Source organism: Lissotriton helveticus, chromosome 5_1 (assembly GCF_964261635.1).
Source record: "Lissotriton helveticus chromosome 5_1, aLisHel1.1, whole genome shotgun sequence".
NCBI classification, from domain to species: Eukaryota; Metazoa; Chordata; class Amphibia; order Caudata; family Salamandridae; genus Lissotriton; species Lissotriton helveticus.
This window is the reverse complement of record NC_136065.1, coordinates 1,568,989,930-1,569,016,926: the sequence shown is the minus strand read 5'-3', so window position 1 is coordinate 1,569,016,926 and position 26,997 is coordinate 1,568,989,930. Positions and strand designations below refer to the sequence as shown.

General features: G+C 43.8%; 1 protein-coding gene across 1 annotated transcript; it reads left to right on the top strand.

The window, feature by feature from the left end:
* The first annotated feature begins 1,486 nt into the window (after positions 1-1,486).
* Positions 1,487-26,950, top strand: LOC144755589 (hatching enzyme 1.2-like). Its single transcript, XM_078644697.1, has 9 exons — positions 1,487-1,637; positions 10,280-10,343; positions 10,462-10,548; positions 16,390-16,542; positions 18,147-18,264; positions 19,195-19,373; positions 20,708-20,789; positions 22,500-22,621; positions 26,460-26,950. The coding sequence occupies exons 1-9, from the start codon at positions 1,554-1,556 to the stop codon at positions 26,489-26,491; spliced, it is 921 nt and encodes a 306-aa protein (XP_078500823.1). The 5' UTR covers positions 1,487-1,553; the 3' UTR covers positions 26,492-26,950.
* Positions 26,951-26,997: the final 47 nt, after the last annotated feature.

Below are 26,997 nucleotides of genomic sequence, written 5' to 3'. Positions count from 1 at the left end.
TTAGGTGGTTTGTGTTGCTTCATGGTCTTAAATTGGAGTTTTTTAAGTTCTTCTATTACTCTGTCCGCATAAATGTCTATAGCGTCTCTGGGCATATTAGGGTTAAATGTTGATGCCGGTCTGAATGGACTGCTACTGCTGCGATTGATTTCAATATCCTCCGTGTCAGCGATCATTTGAGTATTCTGTTGAAGTTGCTCATCAGTACGCAGTTGATGCAATTCTCGCATTAATCCGACATCTTTGGCTTGTAGTCCGCTTATTTGTTTGCCTATTGTTGGACCTTTTTTCTCTGTCGTCCCTTTTTTAATGGCATAATATTTCATCAGCTTTATTTTGCGGATATACTTGAAGACATCGATTCTGGTATTACAGTAATTAAAATTGCTCTCAGGGCAAAAAGATAGGCCCAACGAGAGTAATTGTTTCTCTGCGAGATTAAGTTCAGTACTGGTGAGATTGATAATGTTGTTTTCGTCTATTGATTTTTGTTCTTCCAGAATGGTTTCCTGGTTTGCCTTCCTCTTGGCTTGGGTGCGCTTGCGGCGCTGCCGTCGTCTTGTATTCCTGTTCTGGTTTGCGCGGAGTTTTGATTGCGTGAGCGCAGTGTTTGTTTTCTCTGCAGTCTCACCTACTCGATTTCCTCCGCTAGGGCAAATTGGCCCAAATCTTCTCGTCTTGCTCCTTGGTTGCTGCCATTAGATTCCTCTCCACTCGGTACCAGGCTAGTGTCAGAGCCTGATCGATTTGAATCACTGACTTCTGCAGCTGCTTGTTGGATCGCCATTTTGGGCTTGGTGACTACTTTATATATAATCAATTATTAATTGCTGTATTTATGTTAATTCGAACAGGAAAGAAGCGTGTTTTTCCTGTTTCTTGTGTTACCTGTTTCTTATGATTTTAGGACCCACCCGAGCCCCGCCACCCGGGAAGGCCTCCTTATGAAGTGCCGTCAGTGCAGCACTTGCACTTGGTAACTATTGCACTGACCGACTTGGTAGAGAAACCAACTCCATATCAGCCCAGTGACTTCTGGCCCTGTTCCAACATATACATCGTAGCTGCTGTCCTTCCACCAAAAGCGCCTCGGGTCTTTTTAGAGGCTATGAAGCCTCCATAGATTCATCAGCAAAACAATGTAAACTCGTATGAAGTATACATTAGTGGCAGGAGCATTGTAGCTCTTTTGCTGCTTTCTTTCTTTCACCGGATTGTATAAAGCACACTTCATATTTTCAAATTGTTTTGAACGGCATGATGGTTCAGGCGCGAGTTATGTTTTTTGGAGATGAAGCTGTGGCTAACAGTTCTGGTGCGCGCGTCTAGACTTTCTGCTCTCCGCACGACTCTTGGAGTTTGGCGCCTCATTTAGGACGGCTCTGGCCAGCGGGGGATCCGTCGGTTGGGACCCACAGATGTGCAAATCCGTTAACCCACAGAGGGTTGCCAAATACTTCCTCCCTTCCAGAGGCCTCCTGCTGCACCTTGGACAGGGGTATAAAGCAGGGGTCACGGAGAGCGCCAGAAGTCCGGCCGAACCTGGAGGAACCATGACCCTGCTGCTCCTGTGCGCTGCCCTCGCCCTGCTTCCGGCCACGCCCCTCGGAGGCCCGCTGCCAGGTCGCGTCAGAATGGTGAGATGGATGATAATAATAGCTGGTTTTCAAGCATATGTAGCGCCTCGTGTTAAACTTCCGCCGTTTTTAAGCGCGCTAATGAACTACTTTTTTATATTAACTATATTTGTTGTGCTAGTATGGATTTAGGGGTTTCAAGTATGCTTCAGTTTCTCCTTTTGGTAGGTTTAGGTCGCTTTAAAGGGAAATACAACAGCAGGGACCGAATTCGACAGTCCTATCAAACGGACAAAGAGAGGGCAGTGGGCGGATGGTGTAGGCCAGGTAGGATCTGCTAGCAGAGGTGTGCGAGCCACTGAAAGCTGAGGCCGGGTGCCGCCTGGCTCAGCTCTAGCTCCGCTCTAGCGCCCCTTGGACCATCGAACTCAAAACAAACTTTCGTGTGGCTTACCAGCGGCCCACACTTTCACTTTCGCGCCAAGAATTAAAGTCAAAGCATTAACCTCCGATACCAAACAGGCAAGGGAAAGAGATTTCCACATAGTGGCTGAATTGCCAAATTTGTAACAAGAAAACCTGGTAATCAGTCCGACCTCTCTCTGCTTAACCAAGTTGTGTGATCCTGGGCAAATACTTTATTTCACCTAACCTTATTTTTACTTCATCATCGAATCCAAGAGCACGTTCACATAACTTCAGGATCACTGCTGTACAATACCCTCTTGTGTTTGTTTTACTAGCCTATACAGTTGCTCCCTCTTTATTTAGAACCTAGGCCACATGTAAGGTACACAAGAAAAATGACTTGCCTCTCAGATCACTCAGCAATGGCTTTGTCGTGTGGGAGGTGGGTGAAAATGTTTCTAAGTGCTCGTTTAAAAACTATCCCGTTTAATAAATGTCTCATTGCAGTGATACATACAGTCTGGGGCCATATTATAGAAAGGGCCCTAGGGTTGCAACCAGAGGGGCAACTAGAGCCAAATTTCGGGGGTGGCTAAGAAAAAATGTCGGGGGGGGGGGGAGGGAGACTAATTCTTCGAGCAATAGGCAGATGGAGAAGCAGGGGCTCTAAGAAAGGGTGAAAAAACAACAAAGCCTCATTAACAAGAAAATGGTCTTTTAAAGACCTGTGAAGTACTCGGGTGCGGCTGTGTGTGTGCCCGGGAAGTTCTCTCTGCCGGGCTAACATCACACAAAAATGTGATGCACTTTCAGTGCGCCTCCTCAAGGCAGTCATCTGGAGGAGAGAAAGGGGGTTCCATTTAACCCCTTAGATATCCCCTTGCAGGTGAGTGCAGTCACTCATGGCACCCGTCTGCGGAAGGATCTCTCCCTCCTTTTGATAGTGCAGGTGGGTTGCCTCCTGCCATCTTTGAAGCAGCCTCTCCGTATTTCAGTTGAATGTGCTGCTCTCAGGACAGCACAAGTTCACGGCTGCCCTGTGGCCAGCGCATTTACTGTAATACAGCGCACTTTCCTTGTTTGCGCATTGGCACACCTATGTAAAGGGGCGCCATAGCGCAAACAGGGAAAGTGTGCCGTATATATAAAATTCAAAAGAGTGTATTTCTTTAACAAGCAGAAGCATTTCACCCTAATACATCATGGGCAGCATTAAATAAACTTTCTCATATTCTTACATCGTGTTTTTTTAGAGTTGGGTGAGCCACTGAAGGCTAGAGGCAGATGCCTGGCTGTGGTTCACCTCAAGATCCGCTTAGAACATCGAGCCCAAAACGAGCTGCGGTTTCACAGTAGATGTGGCTTAATGGCTACAGCTGTCGAACATGTTACATGGGAACCCAGGTTCAAATCATGGCCTTGGCTCAGCATCCTGTAAATCCTGGCAAGTATCTCTGTGCCAAAATAAAAAAAATAGTAATGTAGCTGTGTCTGTTTTGACGCTCACTTATGTACATTCAGCAAGGTTTGCGCTATGAAAAACTGCCAAAAATAAAATGTGGATTCTGTGTGTCACCACACCCTATTCTCACACTCATACTACAAAAATTTAGGACAAAATATGACTCTGTAATGTTAGAAAGAGATACTCATATAGTGTCTGAATTGCACAGTGTGAAACTGAAAATTTGGGATCAATCCCTGCTTCTTTCTTTGACCAAATTGTGTGATCCTAGGCAGATACTTTATTTTACAGAACCTCCTTTTTGTTCATTATCACATAATAGACCACCTTCAAATATGTGACTACAGCATGCAGGCTAAACAAAAACCTCTTGTGTTTGATTTAACCCGTTCGCTGCGGGTGTCGGCCAACGGCCGTCGTGAGCACTACCTCCGTAGGGCTGCGCACGTCCGTTGGCCGACGTGGCCCCGCCCACTTAATAGAACACTCCGCACTGGTGCGGAACGTTCGAAGCAGCAAACGGGTTAATATCGTATGATGTTGCTTCCTATAAAATAAGGCTCTATGCCACATATAGGGTGCGCGGGACAACTGCCTTGATTCTTTGTTCACTACTAGCAGGGCACGGACAGGATAGTTCATGTTTAAAAACTTTCACTTTTAAGAAATTATGTCTCAATACAGAGACATACTTTGCTGTGATAAGGTGAAATGCTTCCATGTGTTAAAGAAATACAGTTTTATGAATGTTGAAGACATCATACCATATTTGAACCTGGTTTGTTTCATTGTTTACATGACATATTTTCAAGACTGGCTCAAATACCTGATCTTAGAGCCAGAGTAGACCTATAGCTTAGCTCTGGCTCGGCTCTCCATGTTAATTTATTGTCTCGTCCACCTCTTGGCTTGTTTTATGATGATTTACATGCCAAATATTTTCATTGTACAGCTCGTGGACTGGCGTTTTAGAGCCAAGCCACTCTTGGCTTTAGTTTGGCACCCCTTTTACTTATTGGCTGGCACACCTGTAGCTGCTAGATCATTCCATGCATGCAGGAAGGTGGCGTCTCTCCACAATTTGAACCTCAAACCAGGAAAAGATGTTGCTTGGCACACCTTCAAAAGAGATTGACACGTGTGTACCTGAAGCATGCTTAGTCACTTGCAGGGCCTCAAGATTGAGCGAGGGTTGGAGGTGCCTAGATTCAGAGGAATGCACATGGAGCTGACTTCAAAAAGAGCGTTTTCTAAATATTTTTTTATTCAGAGTCTTCTGGTGCTTGTTCATTTTTTAGGTCGAAGAGTTTGCTAAAGACCTCTTCGGGACATTCAGAAAGCTGACCTAGGAATGCCTTCCGCTTGTTGCTTACCATTGGCTTTGTGGTGTGTAACTCACATTTTCTGGCTATCTGCTTGCTGGCTTTATTTGCTTTATCTGTCCAGCTTGAGTTCGTCCCTCCCATTGCACAAACCTCGTTTACTATTTTCTTCCATGAACTCGATTTCTGTAAACTGGACTTTAAATCTTGTTCTTATATTGGTGCATTTGCTGTGCATTCAAAGACAAAGATCAAATAGCAAGCACTCTCTTCTGAGGGAGCTTGGTGTTTACTTTTCTCTGTCTGACTGCAAAGTGAGAGAAGTTATGTGACAACCATCCTGAGTATCCATGTAAGAGGGGAGGGTGTAGGGTGTTTTTGTTCTAGCACATAACTAAAAAAAAATGGGCTGAAGTTGCAGAATATTTTTGAATTAGTACAAATAAAGAACATTTTGTTTGTAATTCTGAAGTGTGGTAGAAAGAAATATTTGAATATGCTCAAAATACATCAATACACTAGGTGATGACATTTGCACACATTATTGTTTGCATGCAGTAAAACCGTATTTCAGTGCAAATGTAATGGTCATTTCTATTGAAAATGTGTTGCCTGTAATGACAGTGTGCTACCACACCATGCATACTCCACACTATGCCATCCGCTCAACTCCACGCCTTTCCGCTCTTTGCCACGCCAATCCATTCTTTGTGACTTAACTCCACTTTATGGCATGCCTCTTCACTCTATGATCCTCCAATCTACCCCACTCCACTCCAATCTACAGCAGTACATTTTACCCCACTTCATTCCAATTTACCCTTCTCCACTTCAAACTCTACTACAATCTATTCAACTCCTCCCTACTCTAATCTACCCACTCAATCTAATCTACCCCACCTCACCACAGTCCACCCAACTCCACTCCTATCCACCCAATCTACCCCACTCCACTCTGCCCAATTTACCATACTCCATTTTACTCTACCCAATCTACTGCACTCTAATTCACTCCATTCTACCACATGCCACCCAATCTACCCCACTCCAGTCCAATCTAACCACCCCAATCCAACCCAGTCACCCCATTCCAATCTACCCTACTCCACTCCTAATTACCCTACTCCAACCTACCACATCCCACCCACCCCCTCATATCTGCCTTAATACAATCTACCCCAACCTTACCCTGTCTACCCAACCCAATCCAGCCCACCCCATCCACCCCACAAACTCTATCCAACTCCACTCCAATCTACCCCACTCAACTCTACCCACTCCACTCTAATCTACCCTACTCAACTATAACCTACCTCTTTCAATCTACTACTCTCTACTCCTATCTAGCCCACTCCTATCTCACTCCCATCCACCCCACTCCACTGGAGTCTACCCCACTGTCCTCCAATCTACCCACCCATAATCCACCCACTCTACTCCACTCTAATCTACTCCACTCTAATCTACTCCACTCTAATCTATCCCACTCCACTCTAATCTACTCCTCTCCACTTTAATCTACCCACTCCACTATACCCCAATCCACTGCACTTCACTCGTCCCCGTTTTATGGCATCCCACTCCAATTTACCTCAAAATACTTCACTCTACCCCAATCTACACCACTCCAATCCAATCTACCCAACTTCAGCCCAACCTACACCAATTCAATCTACCCCACTCCCCCTCTTTAATCTACCCCAATCTACTCCATTTCAAACAAATTCACTCTACTGATGATTTACCTGTAACTGTTAAAGATTTTTGCTTCTGTAACTGATTTTATCAAGAGATACTATATGGTGCTGCTATGTTTTATACAGTGATACCCTTTATTCAGGCATTCAACTAATTAGACTTGTATATTTTAAATGAAGCATTGTTACAGTTTTACTTAACTGAAACAATAAAGAAACCATTCACTACTTTACTCCACCCCAATCTACCCCACTCCACCCCACTTCAACCTACCCCACACATTACACTCTACCCCACACCACTTCAATGTACCCCCACTCTACCCCACTCCACCACACTTCAACCTACTCCACTCACCCCACTCTACCCACTCTAATCCAATCTACCCTACTCCCCAATCTACCCTACCCCACTCCACTCTACCCCACCACACTCTACCCCAGTCTACCCCACTCAAAACTACCTCAATCTACTCGCACTCCATTCCATGTGAGCTTGTTGTAATCCACCCAATCTACCCCACTCAACTCCAATCTACCCAACTGCACTCCAGTCTAGCCCACTCCACTCTACCCCAATCCACCCCACTCAACTCTTGTACAATCTACCCCACTCCAATCTACCCCAATATATTCCACTCCACTCTACCTCAGTCTACCCGAAGCGACACCATTTTTATCTACCCAACTCTACCTACCCCAACCCACTGCAACCTACGCCTCTGCACACTGCACCAATCTACCCCATTCCACTCTACCCCAATGTACCCCTCTCCAATTTGCTCCTTCCACATCACTCCACGCCACTGTAAGCCATGTTGAACAACAGCCACACTTGTGTACATAATGGTTAAAACACAATGCCAAAGCCAATAGCTCTCTCATTGGAGGGACCTATTGGCTTTGCCAATGCTTTGTTTTGTCCTGGCCCTCTTATCAGTTCCTTACTCTTCCTGTTTCCCTTTCCTTCCATCGTCCTATCTCTTCTCCTTGCCTCTCAGCCCCAATTTTGTACATTCGAAAATTAGATGGGGTACCAAATGGATGAATCAGGCGAGGTGGAGGAGTCGTCGCTGTGTCTTCACAGACTGGTCTCTGCTGGGAGGCAGTCAGCTAAGTCTGATCTGGGAACACAGAGAGACCCCACCCATTGATATTACCAGCTGTAGAGAGAGGGGAATGAAACAAATGTGAAGCTGTATGTGGGCGTACAAATCATGGCTGAGCGAGTCCGAATATTTGGTTGACGATAAGTCTAGCTCTTACCCTGACACTGTCGTGTACAGGGTTAAGGATGCGTATTTTGGTGACTGGCTTTGGACTTGCTGGGGTAGAAGGTGCGCACTGCTGATGCGACATACCCTAACTGGTGCTTGTCTTTAGGCAGCTTGAGCCGCAGGTCCCGAACCGATAGAATGATTCTTGTGCAGCCCAGGAACCCCGGTGGCATCACTAACCTTCATGATAGTCGATAGGCCACCAATATTCTCACAAAATTAATTTTTGGAATTATCAGCTGCAGAGAAGACTCTGAAGCTGAGGCACTTCTATATATGCAGGCTAGTGTGATTAGTAAACATTGCGGTGTGGTGAGAATGTGGATGTAGCTGGAGCTTATAACACCCTGCATTGAAATAAAGGTTTGGTAGGATGCAACAAACTGTTCGTTGGCCAATGCTGTAATGGTGGTCACCATGGCTACAGCCATTAGCCAGTAAGCAGAGAAGGACTATCTCTGGGAGCTTAGACACTCATAATGTTGATGGGTACTAGGCATTAGGAGTGGATACATTTTGGGACTTAGTCACAAACTACATTTTATTGTACTTTTAGTGGTACTACTAAACTACTACAAAATACTATTCACCAACATACAAGTGTAAATCCCCACTTTAAATTCTCCTTTCTTTTCTATCAATTGATCCACACGCATTTCAGTCTATTACTTAGTAATAAAGGTGGGAGGGACCAGGGGAGTGGTTGATAAATGGGGCGTAGTTTCTACCAAATAAGTGGGGTTTATGGTGAAGTAAAAATAAGTTGTGGGAGGTTATTGAGGGATATGAAATGGATGTGCACCCACATTCAAAAAGTGTAAACCCATTGCTATTTACAAAGTGCACTTCTAAAGTTACTACAGCCAAAAAGAACCCAAAACAGTAGTAAATATGCTCCAGTTAAGGCTGAAGTAAGTCGAGCACCACACATGGCCAACCACTGGAACTGCAATAACCCCGCATCAAAATCAATGAAAGTAATGATCAATGTTGTGTGGATGGGAACATATTGGATTTGGTGCTACCACTGAAAAACACATTTGTTGCTTAGCTTGTACGATGGAAGGGTCAAAATAATAGTATGAAGACATGCTTGTTAATGGACTGGGCAGCTGACTAAATGGGTGGGCAGTGCTACTGTACTCGGATGAGTTAGTTTCCTATTTTCTCATGGTTTAATGTTGGTTGATAACTAAATGCGCCATTAGAAATATTTGCTAGTTCTTTAAGACAAGATGAGGTATTTCCCCTGTTCTGTAATCTCCTGTGTATATTAAATGACATATACTTGGATCAGAGCAACAGTCATATAATATATGAAACTTAATCTTGTTGCAGTGTAGAAACTGAATTAAAATGTAATCAGCAAAAAAATAAAAGTAAAGACTTAAAATAAAGGGTTGTAGGAAATAATGTTAAATTACATTAAAAGATTTAAACTTTTTAATAATATATATAAATGTAATTTAAAATTAAAATAATATCCAAAAAGAAACATATTTATTAATTGTAAAATATATTCACAATCATTTTAAAAATTGTAAAATTAATGTATCAGTGTTTATTACTTTTACATAGTTCTATACATTATATTTATTAATTATTAGTACAAAGTACAAACATATATATTTTTAACTTTAGATGGGGATTTTTTTAATGTAAACTTAAGAAAAAGAATTTATATTTAATGTAATATATTCAAATTAATTAAATATTTAGTTAAAAATTAGGTTAATAGTGCTTTAGCATCTTTTAGTTTGTTCAACATTTAAAATAAATATATCACATTTATTGGCAATATTATTTAACATTACAAATATTTTAACAATTTTTTTTAAGTCTAATAAAATGTTTTTACTTTTTCCTATACTTTACCATAAAGAGATGCCTTCCACTGGGGCGGAGATCTCCCTTTGGTAAATTATAGGGAAAATATAATGTCACTTCTCCACAAAAGCGCCTGACTGCTAGGGCTCAGATGTGGAAGCAAGTGACGCACATCTAATTCCGACTTTCAGTTTTGTTGGCTTATTTATAGCTTCCCATGCAGTTGTTCATCAATAATTCTTACCATCAGAAGCAGTGGTTTCATACCACATGACGATTAAGCGACACATTTTTCAACCATCATTTCCAATGGATTTTGTGTTAAAGTGTGCCAAATGCCTCTATGGTGGGCGAATGTTTGCAGAGCCTTTGAACGCGCGAAACAACGTAAGCGTTATGGTTCCGGTAAATCCACAGTAAGCATTTCGATGTTCCTGACAAATGCAGCATCTTCCTCTTCCAAGAAGTACTTGTCCAAACTCCTGTCTAGGTTATGATAAAGGGTTTGGTGTCCCTTTTCCTATTATCTAGTCTTTAGCCGGCTAGCTATGGGAAGCCCAGTAGGTGCCTATATGTGCCTTATTACCACAATAATTCCCAGAGCTTTATCATTTGATGTTGACGGCTACCTTACCAATTGGTTAATGGTTTTAAGGTCAAGGCTACCGAGGTATGGTGTTTCACAGATATGTTTATTTTTCCCCAGGCACAGAGTTGGCCCCTTGTCAAAGGATGGCATGGTGCTTCGTGGGAGAAGAAACAGCACCTGGGTAATTATTCAATGCCATATGGATGCTTGAGGGAGAGCTTATTGTCACTTTATTTTCTCAAGTCAAAGTCACATTATCCATTGTCTCAATTTAAAATATCATTGATTTGTTGTCGCAGGATGGTACGATGCGCAGAGGGAGTACGGATCTGGGGAGGAAGACCCTGAACCTTCAACTCAAATCCTGAAAGTTAATGAAGCTGCTGGTGAGTCCTGCTAATGGATGGCTAAGAGCGAGGGCGATGGCTGGGAGCAATGGGTAGAGGTTACAGAAGATCTGCAAGGTGCCATGATGACTGCTAAAGGTAGTACTTGACGTGAGCCAGTATTTGGCAGTGGTCGGCACAAGCACTTATTGGTCTTGCCCCGGTCACATGGACTATTTCAGGAGGCCTGTGGTAATCCAAGTATATCGCCGCACGGTAATGTAACACAGTGGAGACTGCAGGTCGTCTGTGGGCTCTTTATCAGATAAATAGGTAATACTTCTAATAGTAGATGCAAAAGTAGAACCTCAGTAAAGCCCCAACTGGAACACGGAAGGGGTACACACCTTACTTATCACAGATTGCCACCAGCTAAGCCAACTGTCCTGGCCACACCACATCATGGCAATGGGACAGTGTAGATGATGACTATTTTCACACAAAGATGGATGCAAAGGGGCTAATTTAAGCCTCCTCAGGCAGTAACATAGATACCACAGTGGACCTGCTGGAGGATGTGCCAATCCTCCAGGCTCCAAGAAGCTACCTGCCTGGTCCCTGTGAGGACCGACCATCCGAGGCATTGATGTCACATGCTATACTAGTGAAGGTGCTTGATGGGGATGTCACTAATGTCACGCAGTTATTCGCACAGAGACCATCTATGCATACTAACCTGTTGGCCAAGTGTTGTAGCACATGGGCAGGGCAGCCCATGACTACACTCCTCAGTCTTGGGTTGGCTTTGCAACTCCATTGGGGTGAGACTGGTCATGTGCAAATAGAGGTACACACACAGTTATTTTCTTGGCATGCCACAGCACCGGGCTGCCTCCTTTCAATCTCCAGCCTACGCAGTGGCCCATAGACATTTCAGTGGTTGCCCAGTGGCTGCCGACAGCAACCCAAATCCACCTCACTGACAGCCTGTGTGTGCTGCCTACCCTGGATGTCTGTCAACTAGGACCCTGCCCACTCAACTGATGGCTCAGAGTATGGATCATGTATACATACCGAACTGCTGAAATATACAGAGCAAAAGTGAGCTCCAACTAGCATGCACCAGTGAGTCAAAGAAGCCGCAAAGTTTCCTACCGGTTAGCTGCCCTCTGAGACCATTATCCTGATATAAGTTCAAGTGCCTCAAAAAGTTTTTCTGAAAGGTGCTTGTTGGGCTGTAAAAGCAGAAAATGACTGGTCTGTGGGACCCATCCCACAGCTGTGGCTGTACGGCGGATTAACATGGTATGGGGATCTATTGACTCCAGCACCAGAGATTAGAGCTCCTGATATTCACTTCTACTTCGAGCCCCTGATTTATGTCTCGGTGATTCAAAGACAGCCATACAACTGGAATAGAAGCAGGGGGGCTGAGCCAGGCTGAGGCCAAGGCAAGTCCTCCTTTGAAGTGTTGTACATCCGATTTGCATAAGTGGGGACCTGAGGGAGTGGAAATAACTATTTTGCATGAGGAGCTGAGCTGATGCGTTGTGCTTTTGGCAACCGAGTATACAAACTGTGTTCCAGGACCACAGAGCAAGTATTCGTGAGCACCACTTAAATATACGTCTCTTTGGCTTAACAGATGCAAAGGGAAATATCTATCACTTGGTGCATGGGTGCTTCCATAATGTCTGGAACAAGATATCGGACTAGGAAGGGGCTGGATAGTTCAGATAGTTCTGCTTTTCTTTGTTCACCTCCATCTCATGCACAGTAACTCGTTTTGTTTGTATGAACATTGTTTATATTACAACAAGTACTGGCCAAACATTCAGTTACAAAGGGGTTCCGTGTTTTACTCTGTTCTCAGATGTTGGCACACACCACAACCACATCCTTGAGTAATTCTTGGACTTCTCGGTCTCACTATCCTGAAAGGCAACTGCTAAAGAGAAGTACTCGGTAATTGAGTGTGAGGGGGGCCTAAGGCCACCAGTGGTAAATGACTCAAGTTGTCACAGAGCCCAGTAATCTCTGATTACAATGGTGAAACCTGAACCAGAGCTTAAATCTCAAAATAAAAACTCATAACACCAAGCAGTACTTAATTTGAGCCAGTGGTTTCTGGTGCACCGGCACTTGATCATCAACACTGGCGCTTTTCATGAGCACCAGTTAAGTACACATTCATTTATGGGGAGATTAAGTGGTTGGCCCAAAATCACAGGATGTTAAGCCAACGCCAGACTCAAACCTAGTTCCCCAGCTCCAAAGTCTGCTGCTCTAGCTATTGCGCCACATCCTCCCTACTTTCATGGTCAGCAGTTGGTTCTGTTTTAGGAGGTGCTAACAGGAGAAATTGGCTGGTGGAAGCTGCCTCCTGACGAGAGCCACAACACCTATTTTATTTTACAAATTAACCACTGGCACGAAGGTTACTGAAATGGCTGGGTGTGCTGCAGTTCTTGTGTGATAAAGAGACAGGCCAGAGAGAGGTACGAAGCTATGAACCGCAGTGATGGCAAAGTTAAAGCTTTAAGCTGGAGGCAGAAAGGCAAAAGGCTTATGAGGAATGTGAAGCAGAGGAGCCAAGGTTGAAAAGATCATTAGGTGTTTAAGGATGCAATGAGAAATGAGTAACATTTTTCATGTTTCTTGCATAACCCTGCAGCCAACCCCATGCAACTTTCACTAGTGATAACTATACTATACTCAACTATTTCGGATTAAAACTACTTAAGGCAGGAGCGTTCACTATACATTCTTTAATACCATCAAACTCTTTTTGACACTCCGCATTCCATTCAAATTTACTTTTGTTTTTCAACAGTTAATGAAAGCTAAAAACCTTACTTGCGACATTCTACTCATACTTTGCATAGTATTCTACTAGTCCCAGAACAGACCTTACCTCATTCTTATTTATTGGTACAGGGGCTCCCTGTTAGTCTCAATTAGTGCAGGTTTAGTGGTTACACCCTTTCCACTCAACACATGAACTAAGTATGTTACTGATTCAACTGTAAACCTGCATTTAGAATATTCTATAGTCAAACCTCTTTCACCCAAGATTTTGAGTACTTTTTCTGACAATCCATTCTGTTCCTCTTTGTTTTTCCATAAATTAAAATATCGTCTTCGAAAGATTTTATGTTTGACATTTTCTGAAGAACTGGTGCACCAAATGTTGAAAAACAGCAGTCGCTGAAGCCAATCAAAATGGCATTCTCCTATACTGGTAGCAACCCATGGGAATAAAGAAAGCTGTAAATGCTAACAATAATTGATGGTAAGCAGCTGATAGATCAATGGTAGAAAATCATTTTGCATCCCTTACCAGAACTAGCATTTCTGAAATTTTAGGTAATGGAAATTTGTCAATAACGATGTTATTGTTCAAATTGCAAATGTCTACACACAAACAGATTTTTCTATTGCTGTGCCTTGCTACTACTATAAGAGAAGGCCATTCCAATGCCTCCACTGCCTCTATAACACCAGCCTCCACCAACCTTTTCAATTCTTTTTTCAACCTCCTCTCCTATGAGAATTGGAATATTTTTTGCTTTATGTACACTTGGACAAAAAATCTTGTTTTAATATTATCCGATGTTTGAAAACTGTCAAATCTTGTTTTAATATTATCCGATGTTTGAAAGCAGTCAAATTCCTCAGCTGAACACATCTGGAAATTTTTTCAACACATTATTCCCTCCAACCTCTCCTTCATCAACAATCATTACTGTTAGGCTTAAGGACATGTGCAGGTCGCCTAGTTCAAACCAACCTGAAAACTGAGGGTCCATTCTTTGCCACATATAACTTGCCTATGGTTTTTCCGATTTTTGAGCCTAAAGATTAGAGATCTGTACCCTGGTACATTATTCCTTCAGCAGAATACCCTTTCAGCTTTATGTCTGGCTTTTCTAATTTAGGATCTAGTTTTGTTGCGAACTTATTATTACACATCTCTTCATTTATGATTGTATAGGAAGATCCTGAGTCTGCCCCGATTTGTACAGATAGGTTTTTAAAAAAAAAATTGGCAATTTATATTCAAAACGAAAGACCCCAAACCATCATTGACTTTATTTATCTGTGCTGAAGTTATCTGTTCTTCCTCGCCTGAACTTCTTTCTTCTACACATTTCACCCAGTTTTCCTTGTGCATACTTTCAAGCAGGCGCGGTGCATTCATTGGGGCGTGGGGGCGTAGCCCCCCCACCCACAGCTCCCACTGCGTTTCTGAACTTATTTAAACTGACTCAGTTTACTGAAGTTCAAAGACGCCGAAGGAGAACTGACAATCATGTCAGTCAGCATGACGTCGGACTGCCCACCCCTTCAGAGACTGAAGGAGGTGGGCGGTCCGGCGTCATGTTGACTGACATGATAGTCAGACCGTCATCAGGGGCAGGCAGCAGCACAACAAAAGTGCGCATGAGTGGGGACGGAGGGCGAATTTTTTGCCCATGCCCAGTCATGCGCACTTGTGTTTGAACTGGTTTGCGCATGCCCATTAGGAGCCCCTCGGCCACTTATCGCCGAATCAAAAACATTTGCATCACCTCCCTCACCTGTATCTTTAACCATATATTCATATACTTTCAATCCCTCTGGAGCAACAAAATGCAAAAATATCCACGTCTTCTGATCCTCCGACATCTTTCCTTCCTCATCTATGGTATAAAAATAGTTAGAAAAAATACTGTAGATCTAAAATGTCCTATTGTATTCTCAGGCTTACCATAAACCACATGCCGTTTTACTATTTCTGACCAACACTTAGTCTCCACTGTCAGTAGGGAAGGTTTATAAAACCGCCAATTAATACTTTTTGTAGCTCTGCCACTGCACTGCGTGGTTCTCCTGGCATTTAATACTACATAAATGCCGGTCCAAGGTCTCCGATTTTCCTGCGGCAACGGCTGATCCTCAATCCTTAAGCATTCTGGAATCAGAAGCAGCTTCTGACAGGTTACAATGAAAGTAACATGGAATAACAACATAAGTGAAAGCAAGATAACACAACAAGACCAGTTAAGTAAAATGCCACCCCAACACCTCCTATGGGAAGTTAGATATTTTCTAGCTCCCAAGCTCACACAGATGACCTGTACCTTTTTGGCATGACACACAGGCCCATTTAATTGTGTAAGAACCATTAACATTTCTATGATGACTCCGTGGGAGGTGATAGATTCATTTCTTTTAAACAATAAATAACACACTCTATATACAGTGTTATGACCAAGTGCAAAGTACGGAATTGATCCTGCTGGTAAACTACAAGTAATACAGACAATGCCATACCATGCATTTCCTTGGACATTCAGGTTGTACATACATATGGCTGATATCTCAGCTCCATCTTGCATGTCCTGCAGGGGTGTGGTCACTCTTTGGAGGAAGAAGGTTGGATACGTTTTAGGCAGCGGAACTGCAAGACCTCCAGCAGAATTCGTATCCTACCTACTTTTGACAGGGTGTATTTTAGATGCCCATAACCCTATCCTATGGAAATGAAGGTAATAAACTTTCACCCAGAGATTTGTAGCAAATGCTTCAGTTAAGACCATTAGTGTGAGTTGCGGTCAAAATCTGTTTTTACTTCACAATTTGTAGTAACATGCAGACATATTCCTGCTCTCCAGGCATGCAACAATGTGTGTAAGAGAGGACCATGTAGGGTTCATCAACAGATAACTACAGGCAGAAGGGTTTGAAAAAGAGGTTTCCATGAAGCTGCTTGTACTCGGTGGCTATAGTGGTGAGGGTGCAAGCATTAACTGCAAAGGAGTTCATAACAAGCATGAAGCCTGACAGCTTTTGCAGTAGATGGCTGAAATATTCAGAATATAACCTCAGTTGCTCTTCTCCTGTCTTCATTGTTCTCAGGCAAATCTCCCTTTGGTTCCCCACCCCTTGTGTTTGGTGATATCGCAGTGGACCCCCTGGGAAACGCAGACCGATGTGCCTCTGACCGGTGCCGCTGGCCCAGCGCTGCCAACGGGCAGGTGCTAGTGCCCTTTCAGATCTCTCCCGCCTACTGTAAGTAATAATTCATCATTTGTTTCATAAACTTTTATGGATTTTAATTTGTTCCTGTAGTTTGGATTTTATTCATGAAAAACCTGGTCTCATCACTTGCATGCCGTCCCATAAAAATACAACGGTGATTAACGTTTCAGACTGACTGATGTCCTGTGACATAGAAATTATTATTATTAAAGTATTTATAAAGTGTATCCTTGTCCCCTAAGGGATATCCCAGCGTTAGACCTCATACTTCCCAGTTCTAACCTTCACCAAATCCACCATTCTGGATTTCTTGATTCGTCTACTGTATATCAAAGCCTCAATATCAAAGCAGAGATCCCGAGTTGGCTTAAAAAATGTAACTTTGTCACATAGGATTGCTGGACCCATTGTCATAAAGTGCTCTGTGCACGTGGCAAACTAGCTTAAAAATGAATCTCTTACGAACTGGAAGCCAGTGAGGAGAATTGAGACAGGCCAATGTGGAACTCCTGCTAGGCCTGTTACAAATCAGTATTGCCCCTGCATTCTGAATAGACAAGGTGTGTGAACAAATAATCCGGCATGCCTATATATAGCACGTTGACATAGTCAAGCCTACTCATAACCAAAGCTTGAATGCTATTCCTTCACCATGTCACAGGGACAAACCAAAATATTTAGCAAAGAGTGCGCAGAAGTCCAAACCAGCTCCTGCACACTGTATTTACCTTTTCCTGCACTGAAAGAGAATCATCAATTAAAAAACCCTGATTCTTGCCACTCTTTTAGACCTTGGTGTGGGACCTAACAATAGAGGCCACCAAGAATCATTCCATACCATCCCTTGCAGACCCCACCAAACACAAAGAGTTCTATTTTGTCTGCATTAAGTTTTAAACAATATGCCTGCACCCACCCTGCTGCTTCATAGATGCAGACATTTAAATTCCCGTGAGTCTCAGAGTACTTGTCGTCAATAGAAATAATCAGCTGAGTATCACCAGCATACATAAAGATCTCAAGGCCTTCCGCCTTGACAGTCCAAGGTGACAAATAAATGTTAAACAAGGTCAGTCTCAGGGAGGATCCCTGAGGAACTCCACATTGCAGTCCCTGAGGGCTTGACTTAAAATGGGGCAGCTGTAGCGAATGAGATCTTTACTTAAAAACGAGCTAAACCACTGCAAGGTAGAGGAATGCAGACCAATTTCATGCATCCTCTGAAGCAAAAGGCGATGAGACACTGTGTTGAAAGCCGCAGACAGATCAAAAAGGATTAGGGCTGCTAATCTGCCCTGATCCACGAAAGACCTAATACAATCCAACACCACCAATGTCAATGTTGTGGACATTTCTGTGATATGGGCATGAATTAGCAAATCAGAGACCCATAACTGCCACTACTGCAGGCCATACCCACCTGTGGCTGCTGCAGATATAGCTTGGACTTTTAGTCTGCTCATTGGCCAGGACTCATATATGGTTAACTTAAGTGGAGCTTCAATGCCAACAGTTTCATTGAGTTTGTCATAAATAATGTAAACTACCTTTTTAGGTGTGGCTGTTCTTGCAATAATCTTGTGAACTCGCAACTACTGTTTTGACTTGTTTCTCTGATTCTTTGTTCCTGTCAGCCCCGAATGAGCGAGCAGTGATAATGGGCGCTATACAATCATTCGCAGCACGCACCTGTATTTCGTTCAGACCTCGAACAAATGAACGCGACTATCTCTTCATCGAACCACAGAATGGGTCAGTATATGTGCTTCATGGGGCATTTTCAAGGGAAGTGTTTGATGGGTATTTCTCGACAGCCCATGTGATGGCACAGTGTCTGATAGGGCATAGTTGGCATAGTGCCAGGTGAGACATTTTTATGACAGGTTGTGTGATTGCCGCTGATGGCAGTGTCTAATGGATTATTCTTAGGTGAGTGCATGTGTATATGTGAGTGATGCTGTTTAACATCAGCACGTCTGATAGAGATGTCTCTATCGGAGGAATGAAGAATATATAGCAACTGTATAGCAATCATTAGAAGCCCTAAAAAGATAAGGAGAATGTACAAGGTTGTAAGTACTGCATAAGAGTAATGTGGCTTTACTGGAATAAATCAGATAAACTCACAGTTGGGCTAACACAACTTAAGTATAAATGATAATCGAAATGTGGATCCTGCGGGCTTGAGATACTAAAGGGATAAAACTCTCAAATAATCCTGGCAGGGCTGAGCTTGCCGTAGCGGGCAGCGGACATTCCCCCGGTGGGCCAGAGGGGTGTGGGCCAGTTTTGTTACAGGGGGACGGTTTCGCATTGATTCACAAGCCAATAAGTGATGGTCTCACTCTGCACTGTTTGTAATAGGCGTATGGGGGTTATCAATAGAGGAATGATGGGCTCTGTATGTTAGGAGTGGCAACATAAAGAAACTTATTCCGTGAGGAGGTTCACTAAAACACCACTAGAAGGTAAGGAAAGGGATGCACTATTTACGTAGGGTTTCAATATTGAAGTGGTGAGAATCTGTAAAAGAACACCCTTGGACACATATATTTTACCTACTTCCTTTAGTTCCATGTCTTTGAAGGGCAGTGAGGCCTACAGGTAGCCGGGTGAGAGTCTAGTATAGGCGAGCGGCCAGTGTAAGAGTGCTCATCACAGTGCGCCCTTCCACCTCTGCAGATGCTGGTCCTTCATTGGACGGACCGGGGGTCGTCAGGTGGTGTCCTTACAGAGGAACGGATGTGTCTTCACTGGCACGGCGCAGCACGAGCTCCTCCATGCCCTGGGCTTCCACCATGAACAGAACCGCAGCGACCGCGATGACTTTGTCACCATCCTCCTCCAGAATGTGATGCCGGGTAAGTCTAGATGGTGCAAGGTAACTAAGCTGGGTTAAGATTTGAGCTATTCTATGCCCTGTATATGTCATAGAATATATATTGATCTTATTTACCTGGGTTTGGTGAACTGCGGTATTCTGCAAATCAGCTTTTTTGGGATGCTATGAAGGCAAGGGTTGTGCAGCCTTATGGTGAAGTCATTAGCTGGAGGCAATGCCAAGCCTTTCACTGTGACAGTGTGCAAAAAAAGTTCCAGAGTTCATCATTATATTGGATAGATAAATACGAAAGGTACAAATGGAACAGCCACGACGACACATAAACCGGTATAACTGGACCAGTAAGCTCAGGTCCTGGTTAAAATGAAACAAACGTAAGCATAACTTGCAGCAGAATGGTGTAGATGTAAATCAAGTTTTACAACAGTACACAATTGACGATATCAGCAAAGTATGTAGTTTGTTATTTTTCGTCCTTTTCACCATATAACCCATTTTAGAATTGTTTTATTTTTCTTGTGCCAAGTCTTGGGGCGGTGCCAGGGTGAAGACAGGCTGGAGTGGGAGTGAGGGGGCACTGCCTTCACTGTGCATGTGGGTTTGGCCAGCTGTCCCAACTGCATTGCCAGGTTGGAGCGGCAGGCACAATCTCCCGGTCTGTCTGGGAGTGAAAATCATCGGCACCAAGGCCAATCGTGAAGCTGTTCTGATGCAAGAAAGCAGCTTCAGGATTGGCCTCAGGACAGTCAGGGAGCCTGTGCCTGCCTGCAGTGGAGAGGAGAGGAGCAGATTAATCACGATCCTGGAGGGCGGCAGGTATGTTTAATTTTTCTATTTGTCTCTATCGTCCCCCCATCCATCCATCCCCCTGCACACTCCCTGTCTCACCTCTTTTTCTAACACAAGCTGCTCCTGAAGATGATTAACCACTTGGATGCTAATGACAAGGGTAACTCGTCATGGAGTGCCCATTCATTTCAATGGAAATTACATGAAATCGTTGGACATTCTATAGCATCCTTCACAGAAAGATGGCACCCACAATGCAAACAGATTCCTTGTTCTCTCTGTGTCACCTATGTTCTTCCACGTTAAGGGGACCAAGGGTTATTCCAAGTTGCACAGGACCTACAGTTGCTTCAGAGAATTCTTCAGTTGTCTTGAGAACCAGAGGCCTCCTCATCTAGCTTTCCTTGTCTCATTCCTTACTATATGCAGTGTGGAAGCACACTTCTTTTTATTAGTACCTTAATTTACTATTTGTCATGATATCATTGGAAACTGAACCTGAGACTTGATTAACTCATATTTTAATAACATGAACAATGATTGCTTGTAATTATTTTTTCTTAGGCATGGAACATAATTTTCGGAAGGTGAACACCAATAATCTTGGCACACGTTATGACTATGCTTCAATTATGCACTACTCAAGGTACGTTTAGTGAAACAAAATTCAAGATGCCATTGCTTACCAGGGAACAGTGTTTTTTGCATCATGAAATACTACCTAAATGATTTATCGGATCTTGGGAATCTTGGATTGGATATGGCATCAGGGGCCGCATTATACATGCAGTGCATTTTCCTTCATTGCCCTGAGCGCACCTTTTAAAAAGTTTGCCTCGCGCAATGAAGGAAAATGCACTGTATTATGATTAATGTGCTCGCCCTAGGGCAGCTGCAAACTCGCGATGCCCTAGGGGCAGCGCATTGAAGTGAAAAACCAAGCGTCTGCTTGGAAGCCGCTCCGTGTTTTTCCAGTGCAGGCAGCACCCGCCTGTACTTTTAAATGGGATGTCATGGGGTCAATAGGACCCCCTTTGCTGCTCAAAGAGCTTCTCTTAGGGGGCACACTGACTGTGTGCCACCTTTTACCTTTCACGTCTGTTCGCACATTTGTAATACAGCACAGGCACAGAGGCAAATGGATTTTTTCATTTGCATGGGGCACACCCCCATGCAAATGAGGGAACGCCCCCTCAAGATAGCGCTGGCGTTTCATGTACGCCAATAAGTGCCAGCGCTATTGGTATTACAAGGGGCTGCGCAAGCATCTGCGGCCCCTTCTGTAATACCAAAGTGCCCCAGGGCTTGCAAAGCAGGCGCAAACACCTGTTGCACCCCCTAAGCACTTTGTGTAATATGGCCCCTGATAGCTACTCTCATTATCACTTGCATATGCCTTAACTGACTCGCCTACACTGATACACCTATTATTCACTGTCATTCTATAATTTCTAGGCTGCACAGATAACGGATGGTTATGAGATGTAAAGCAAGCTTGTTAAATCTCACTACCGGGTTTTACAGAAAGGGGGCTTGCGTTATCTGCCCAAGAAGCCACTTTGGCTGAGGTCAACTGCTATACCAAGCTTGTATAACGGTAAACAGTGAACAAATGAGAACAGTGTCGCATCATTCCACATCCCCAGTGTAGCCCACAGGCTTCTAAGGACAAGAAAGAACACTGAAAACATTCCTCTAAAAATTCCTTAGTACTAAGGACACTGAGAAATAGATCTTTCTCTCAGGGCTAAAAACTCACTCTGTATTTATTTTCTTAGAATCTTGATTTTGTTTGACCTCAGGTGGTCACCAGATAATTAATTAGCTACATTTCTGACTTTTGGCAATTCATTTGATTCACAAACTTTTGCATTGTCACCTGAAGCGACACCGAAAATGGCGTATGAAGTGCAATCTCACTCAGGTAAATCGAAGATTAAATCAAGGGAAAGCCTACTAGAAAGAGTGGTCAATATTATTCTTTACCAAAAGAAGTCAAGTTCTGTCTAAAGCTAACATATCTGAGATCAGGTTATGTGGACACCATCAATACTGGATGTAGAAGGTTGTACCCCATCTTGAAATAAGTGTGCAGAGTTTGCTATAGGTTAGGGAGATGTATTTGGCTCATAAGATTTAACACATTTGGTGTTCATGATTAATGGAAAATAACATTTGACTCCAGCTCACAGGCTGCCATCAACATGCAGTCTTGTCAAATACTCTTCATATGTACATGCAAGGTGACCAGCCTTTTCACTTAGGGTTTTCACAGAGGGGTCATCGCCTTTAGGGTTGACACGGCACAATAGTAGAAGATTGCATTGCATCTGCTCATACTTGTGTTTCATTACAGGAATGCCTTCTCACGCAATGGGAGTCCCACTATTATGCCCAAGCCCAATCCTAATACTCCTATTGGGCAATCTCGACAGTTCACCGAAACCGACATCACAAAGATCAACAGGTTGTATTGCTGTAAGTAAACAAGTGCGTCATGAGTGATTCACTTCATGTGTTTATGTTGCTTTGTAATTTATGGGATGGTGTGGAGACTACTGGAGGCACCCAGGGAGTGTGCTTTCTTTATACCTCAGTATTATATTACCAGTGCACCCAGCATTGTCACTTGGTGCTAATAATATACGTTATGTTATCTTGTATTTTATCTATAGAGAAGTGTTCACGTTTCAATGACCTTTCAGCTCTGTACTACCTCAATGCTGATCCTACTTGAAAACTATACTTTTCTTCCCCCTGCGTCCATGAATCTGCGGGGCATATTTACAAGTGAGTGGTGAAGCGTGGTATTAAGCAAAAATTGCTAATGCCACTCTCCGCTCCGCCATTATGAAAACCCAGAGATGCGCCGTACTTATAATGGTACGGCACATCGCTGCGTTTTCCCTAGTGCTGGCGCTAAACTCAGCTGCCTATCGCCAACGCAGGCACCCTTGCACCATAGTGCAGAGGGCCTGCGTTTAGGGAATGATTGTTTATGTGCAGGAAGGTACTCCTACCTACACATAAACAATCACTAATGGTGATTTGTAACTCTTAAGTGTGCAGCATTGTGCAGCACATGTAGAAGTTACAAATCATAATTTTTTTAATGATTGTTTATGTGCAGAACGGCGCACCTTCCTGCACATAAACAATCATCCTTGGCAATTTGCTGCTTCTGTGTGTGCTGTACAATGCAGCACACATCGACACAGCAAAAACAAGGTGAAATTAAATATTTCTCCTCATTTCGCCATGTTAATACCAGGTTTTCCTTGGTCTTAATTGTGGAGCTGTCCCATATGTACGCCACCCTTGTAAATAGGGGGCAGCATCGAAATGAAAGGGTGTTGCGTCGGTACACGCACCGCAACACCCATTACCCGCCCCTTTCACACTAATTGTAGCCTGAAAGGACGCCTTATTTACAATGTGGCGTTAAGTCACATTAAGTGGCGTAATACTGCCTTGTAAATAGGGCAAAGGGATTATCCCCACAGGAACGCCGCAAAAAGCAATGTTCCTGTGACGATAAGCCCCTATAAATATGCCCCTAAATGTTCTCGATAAAGTATAGAAAACCTTCCACCTCCCTGTCTATTCCATAGCTATGTATATTGTGAAGTACACTGTACAGTGTAAAACAACCTCCCTTTTCTGCAGGTTGTGTTCTCTCCCTCTACACTTTAACATTCCTTCTACTTTCCACAAGGTCTTGTCATATTGTCTACCTGCTTTGAGTTCATCCTACATTCAATCTTAAAAATACTCTAAAGTATGGAAATCTTGCTCTGCTGCTGCCTGTGAAGTGACTGGTGTTTGCGTGGGGGTATGATCTGTTACTTATAGTGCTATGAATGTTCTGTGTGTGCAAGGAAAACTAGCACTGTTGCCTGTGCTCTCTGTGTTCTGTCTGTCTAACAGAAGCTTGCACAAATGCTGCATCTATTGTTCTGGTTCTGAGTGAGCGCAAGGGATGCTAGCACTGTTGCCTGTGCTCTGACTTCTGTCTGTCTAACAGAAGCTTGCACAGCTGCTGCTTGTACTGTGATTGTTCTGAGTGAGCGCAAGGGATGCTAGCACTGTTGCCTGTGCTCTGACTTCTGTCTGTCTAACAGAAGCTTGCACAGCTGCTGCTTGTACTGGGACTGTTCTATGTGGGCGCAAGGGAAGCTAGCACTTTTGCCTGTGGTCTCACTTTTGTATCTGTCTAACAGAAGCCTGCACACATGCTGCTTGTACTGTGACTGTTCTGAGTGTGCGCTAGCATAACTAGCACTGTGCCTGTGCTCTCAGTCTTGTCTCTGTCTGACAGAAGCTTGCACACATGCTGCTTGTACTTTGACTGTTCTGTGTGAGTGCAAGGGAAGCTAGCACTGTTGCCTGTGCTCTCACTCTTGTGTCTGTCTAACAGAAGCTTGCACACATGCTGCTTGTACTGGGACTATTCTGTGTTAGCGCAAGGGAAGCTAGTACTGTTGCCTGTGCTCTGTCTTCTGTCCATCTAACAAAAGCTTGCACAAATACTGATTGTACTTTGACTGTTCTGTTTGAGTGCAAGGGAAGCTAGCACTGTTGCCTGTGCTCTGTCTTCTGTCCGTCTAACATAAATTGCACAAATGCTGCTTTTACTGTGACTGTTCTGTGTGAGCGCAAGGAAAGCTAGCACTGTTGCCTGTGTTTTCATTCCTGTGTCTGTGTTACAGAAGCTTGCACAAATGCTGCTTGTACTGTTACTGATCTGCTTGAGCACAAGGGTAGCTAGCACTGTGCCTATGCTCTCACTCTTGTGTCTGGTTTACAGAAGCTTGCACTGGGACTGTTCTGTTTTAGCGCAAGGGAAGCTAGCACTGTTGTCTGTGCTCTGTCTTCTGTCTGTCTAACAAAAGCTTGCACAAATGCTGATTGTACTGTGACTGTTCTGTGTGAGCGCAAGGAAAGCTAACACTGTTGCCTGTGTTCTCATTCCTGTGTATGTCTTACAGAAGCTTGCACAAATGCTGCTTGTACTGTGACTGTTCTGTGTGAAAGCAAGGGAAGCTAGCACTGTTGTCTGTGCTCTGTCTTCTGTCTGTCTAACAAAAGCTTGCACAAATGCTGCTTTTACTGTGACTGTTCTGTGTGAGCGCAAGGAAAGCTAACACTGTTGCCTGTGTTCTCATTCCTGTGTATGTCTTACAGAAGCTTGCACAAATGCTGCTTGTACTGTGACTGTTCTGTGTGAACGCAAGGGAAGCTAGCACTGTTGCCTGTGCTTTCTGTCTGTCTAACAGAACTTTGTACAAATGCTGCTTCTAATGTGACTGTTCTGTGTCAGCACAAGGGAAGCTAGCGCTGTGCTCTCAATCTTGTGTCCGTCTAACAGAGGCTTGCACTGGGACTGTTCTGTGTGAGCGCAAGGGAAGCTAGCACTGTTGCCTGTGCTCTCACTCTTGTGTCTGTCTAACAGAAGCTTGCACAAATTCTGGTTGTACTGTGACTGTTCTGTGTGAGCACAAGGGAAGCTAGCACTGTTGTCTGTGCTCTCACTCCTGTGTCCGTCTAACAGAAGATTGCACTAGGACTGTTCTGTGTGAGCGCACGGGGAGCTAGCACTGTTGCCTGTGCGCTCACTCTTGTGCCTGTCTAACAGAAGCTTGCACAAATGCTACATGTACTATGACTGTTCTGTGTGAGCACAAGGGAAGCTAGCACTGTTGGCTGTGCTCTTATTCTTGTGTCCGTCTAACAGAAGCTTGCTCTGGAACTGTTCTGTGTGAGTGCAATGAAGCTAGCACTGTTGCCTGTACTCTCACTCTTGAGTCTGTCTAACAGAAGCTTGCAAATGCTGGTTGTACTGTGACTGTTCTGCGTCAGCACAAAGGAAGCTAGCACTGTTGCCTGTGCTCTCTGTCTTCTGTCTATCTAGCAGAAGCTTGCACAGTTGCCTCTTGTACTCTGACTGTTCTGTGTCTGTGATGGATACTTGGATGCCTGCTGCACATACTTCACCTCCTCTCTGCTTGTGCAGTACAGTACTCCTGGATGTAGCACACCTCTCCTCTGTGTAAGGGGAGTATGTCCTGCTGCTGCTTGTGCTATTACTATGCAGTGCACAGGAGAAAGGCATGTACTGCCATTAATTCTGTTGTACTTGTTCGGTCTGTGCAAGGAATATCTGCAGTGCCGGTGTTGTACTGACTATGTGCATGAAGGAAGCTTGCCCTGCAGCTGCTGCCCCTGCTGTGACTTGAACCTTGGCAAAATCTTTTCACTATATAAAAACATGCCAGTTGTAAAACGTATTAATCCGTCTTGTTCTTCCCTCTTGCAGCGAGAGGGACACATTCGAGAACTCTACTCTAAAGCCTGCAGGTGTATGAAGATGAAAAGTGCTTCGAAGAACTGAACTGTGCCTCTGCTGACACGCTGTCTTTGTTCCGCACATACTCAACATTCCTAAATAATAAACCTATGTGGACATCTGCCTTCGGGCTCTTGGAAAGCTTGTGTGTGTCTCCTGCCCTGTGTGTTAGGCATGCTGTACATATCAATGCTTGCACGACTTATTTGAGTTTCACGTCAGTGGCGGATTTTAAAAGGGGGTCAAATACGCCACGCCCTCTCCCCCAGTTATATTTTGTTTCTGGGGTCTCCCGGTGCACTGCTGCCTGTGGGCTAGTGTGAAGTGAAAATTAACACAAACATACATTGCATATAAGATTAAAATGTAAGCAATTAGCTTGCAAAAGTGGGCCCAGTCCTCATCTTTCTGACTTTATTTTGCAGATGAAGTACTTGCACATTAAAGGAAATGCTGTGCAATTCTTGTTTTGTCTTCTTGTGTTACGTCACGTGACCATATGCAGGGT

Coding starts and splice junctions, on each gene's coding strand:
- LOC144755589 (XM_078644697.1), top strand. CDS start 1,554: ATGACCCTGCTGCTCCTGTGCGCTGCCCTCGCCCTGCTTCCGGCCACG. Junction 10,549..16,389: donor GAAAGTTAATGAAGCTGCTG/GTGAGTCCTGCT, acceptor CATTGTTCTCAG/GCAAATCTCCCTTTGGTTCC. Junction 16,543..18,146: donor TCAGATCTCTCCCGCCTACT/GTAAGTAATAAT, acceptor TGTTCCTGTCAG/CCCCGAATGAGCGAGCAGTG.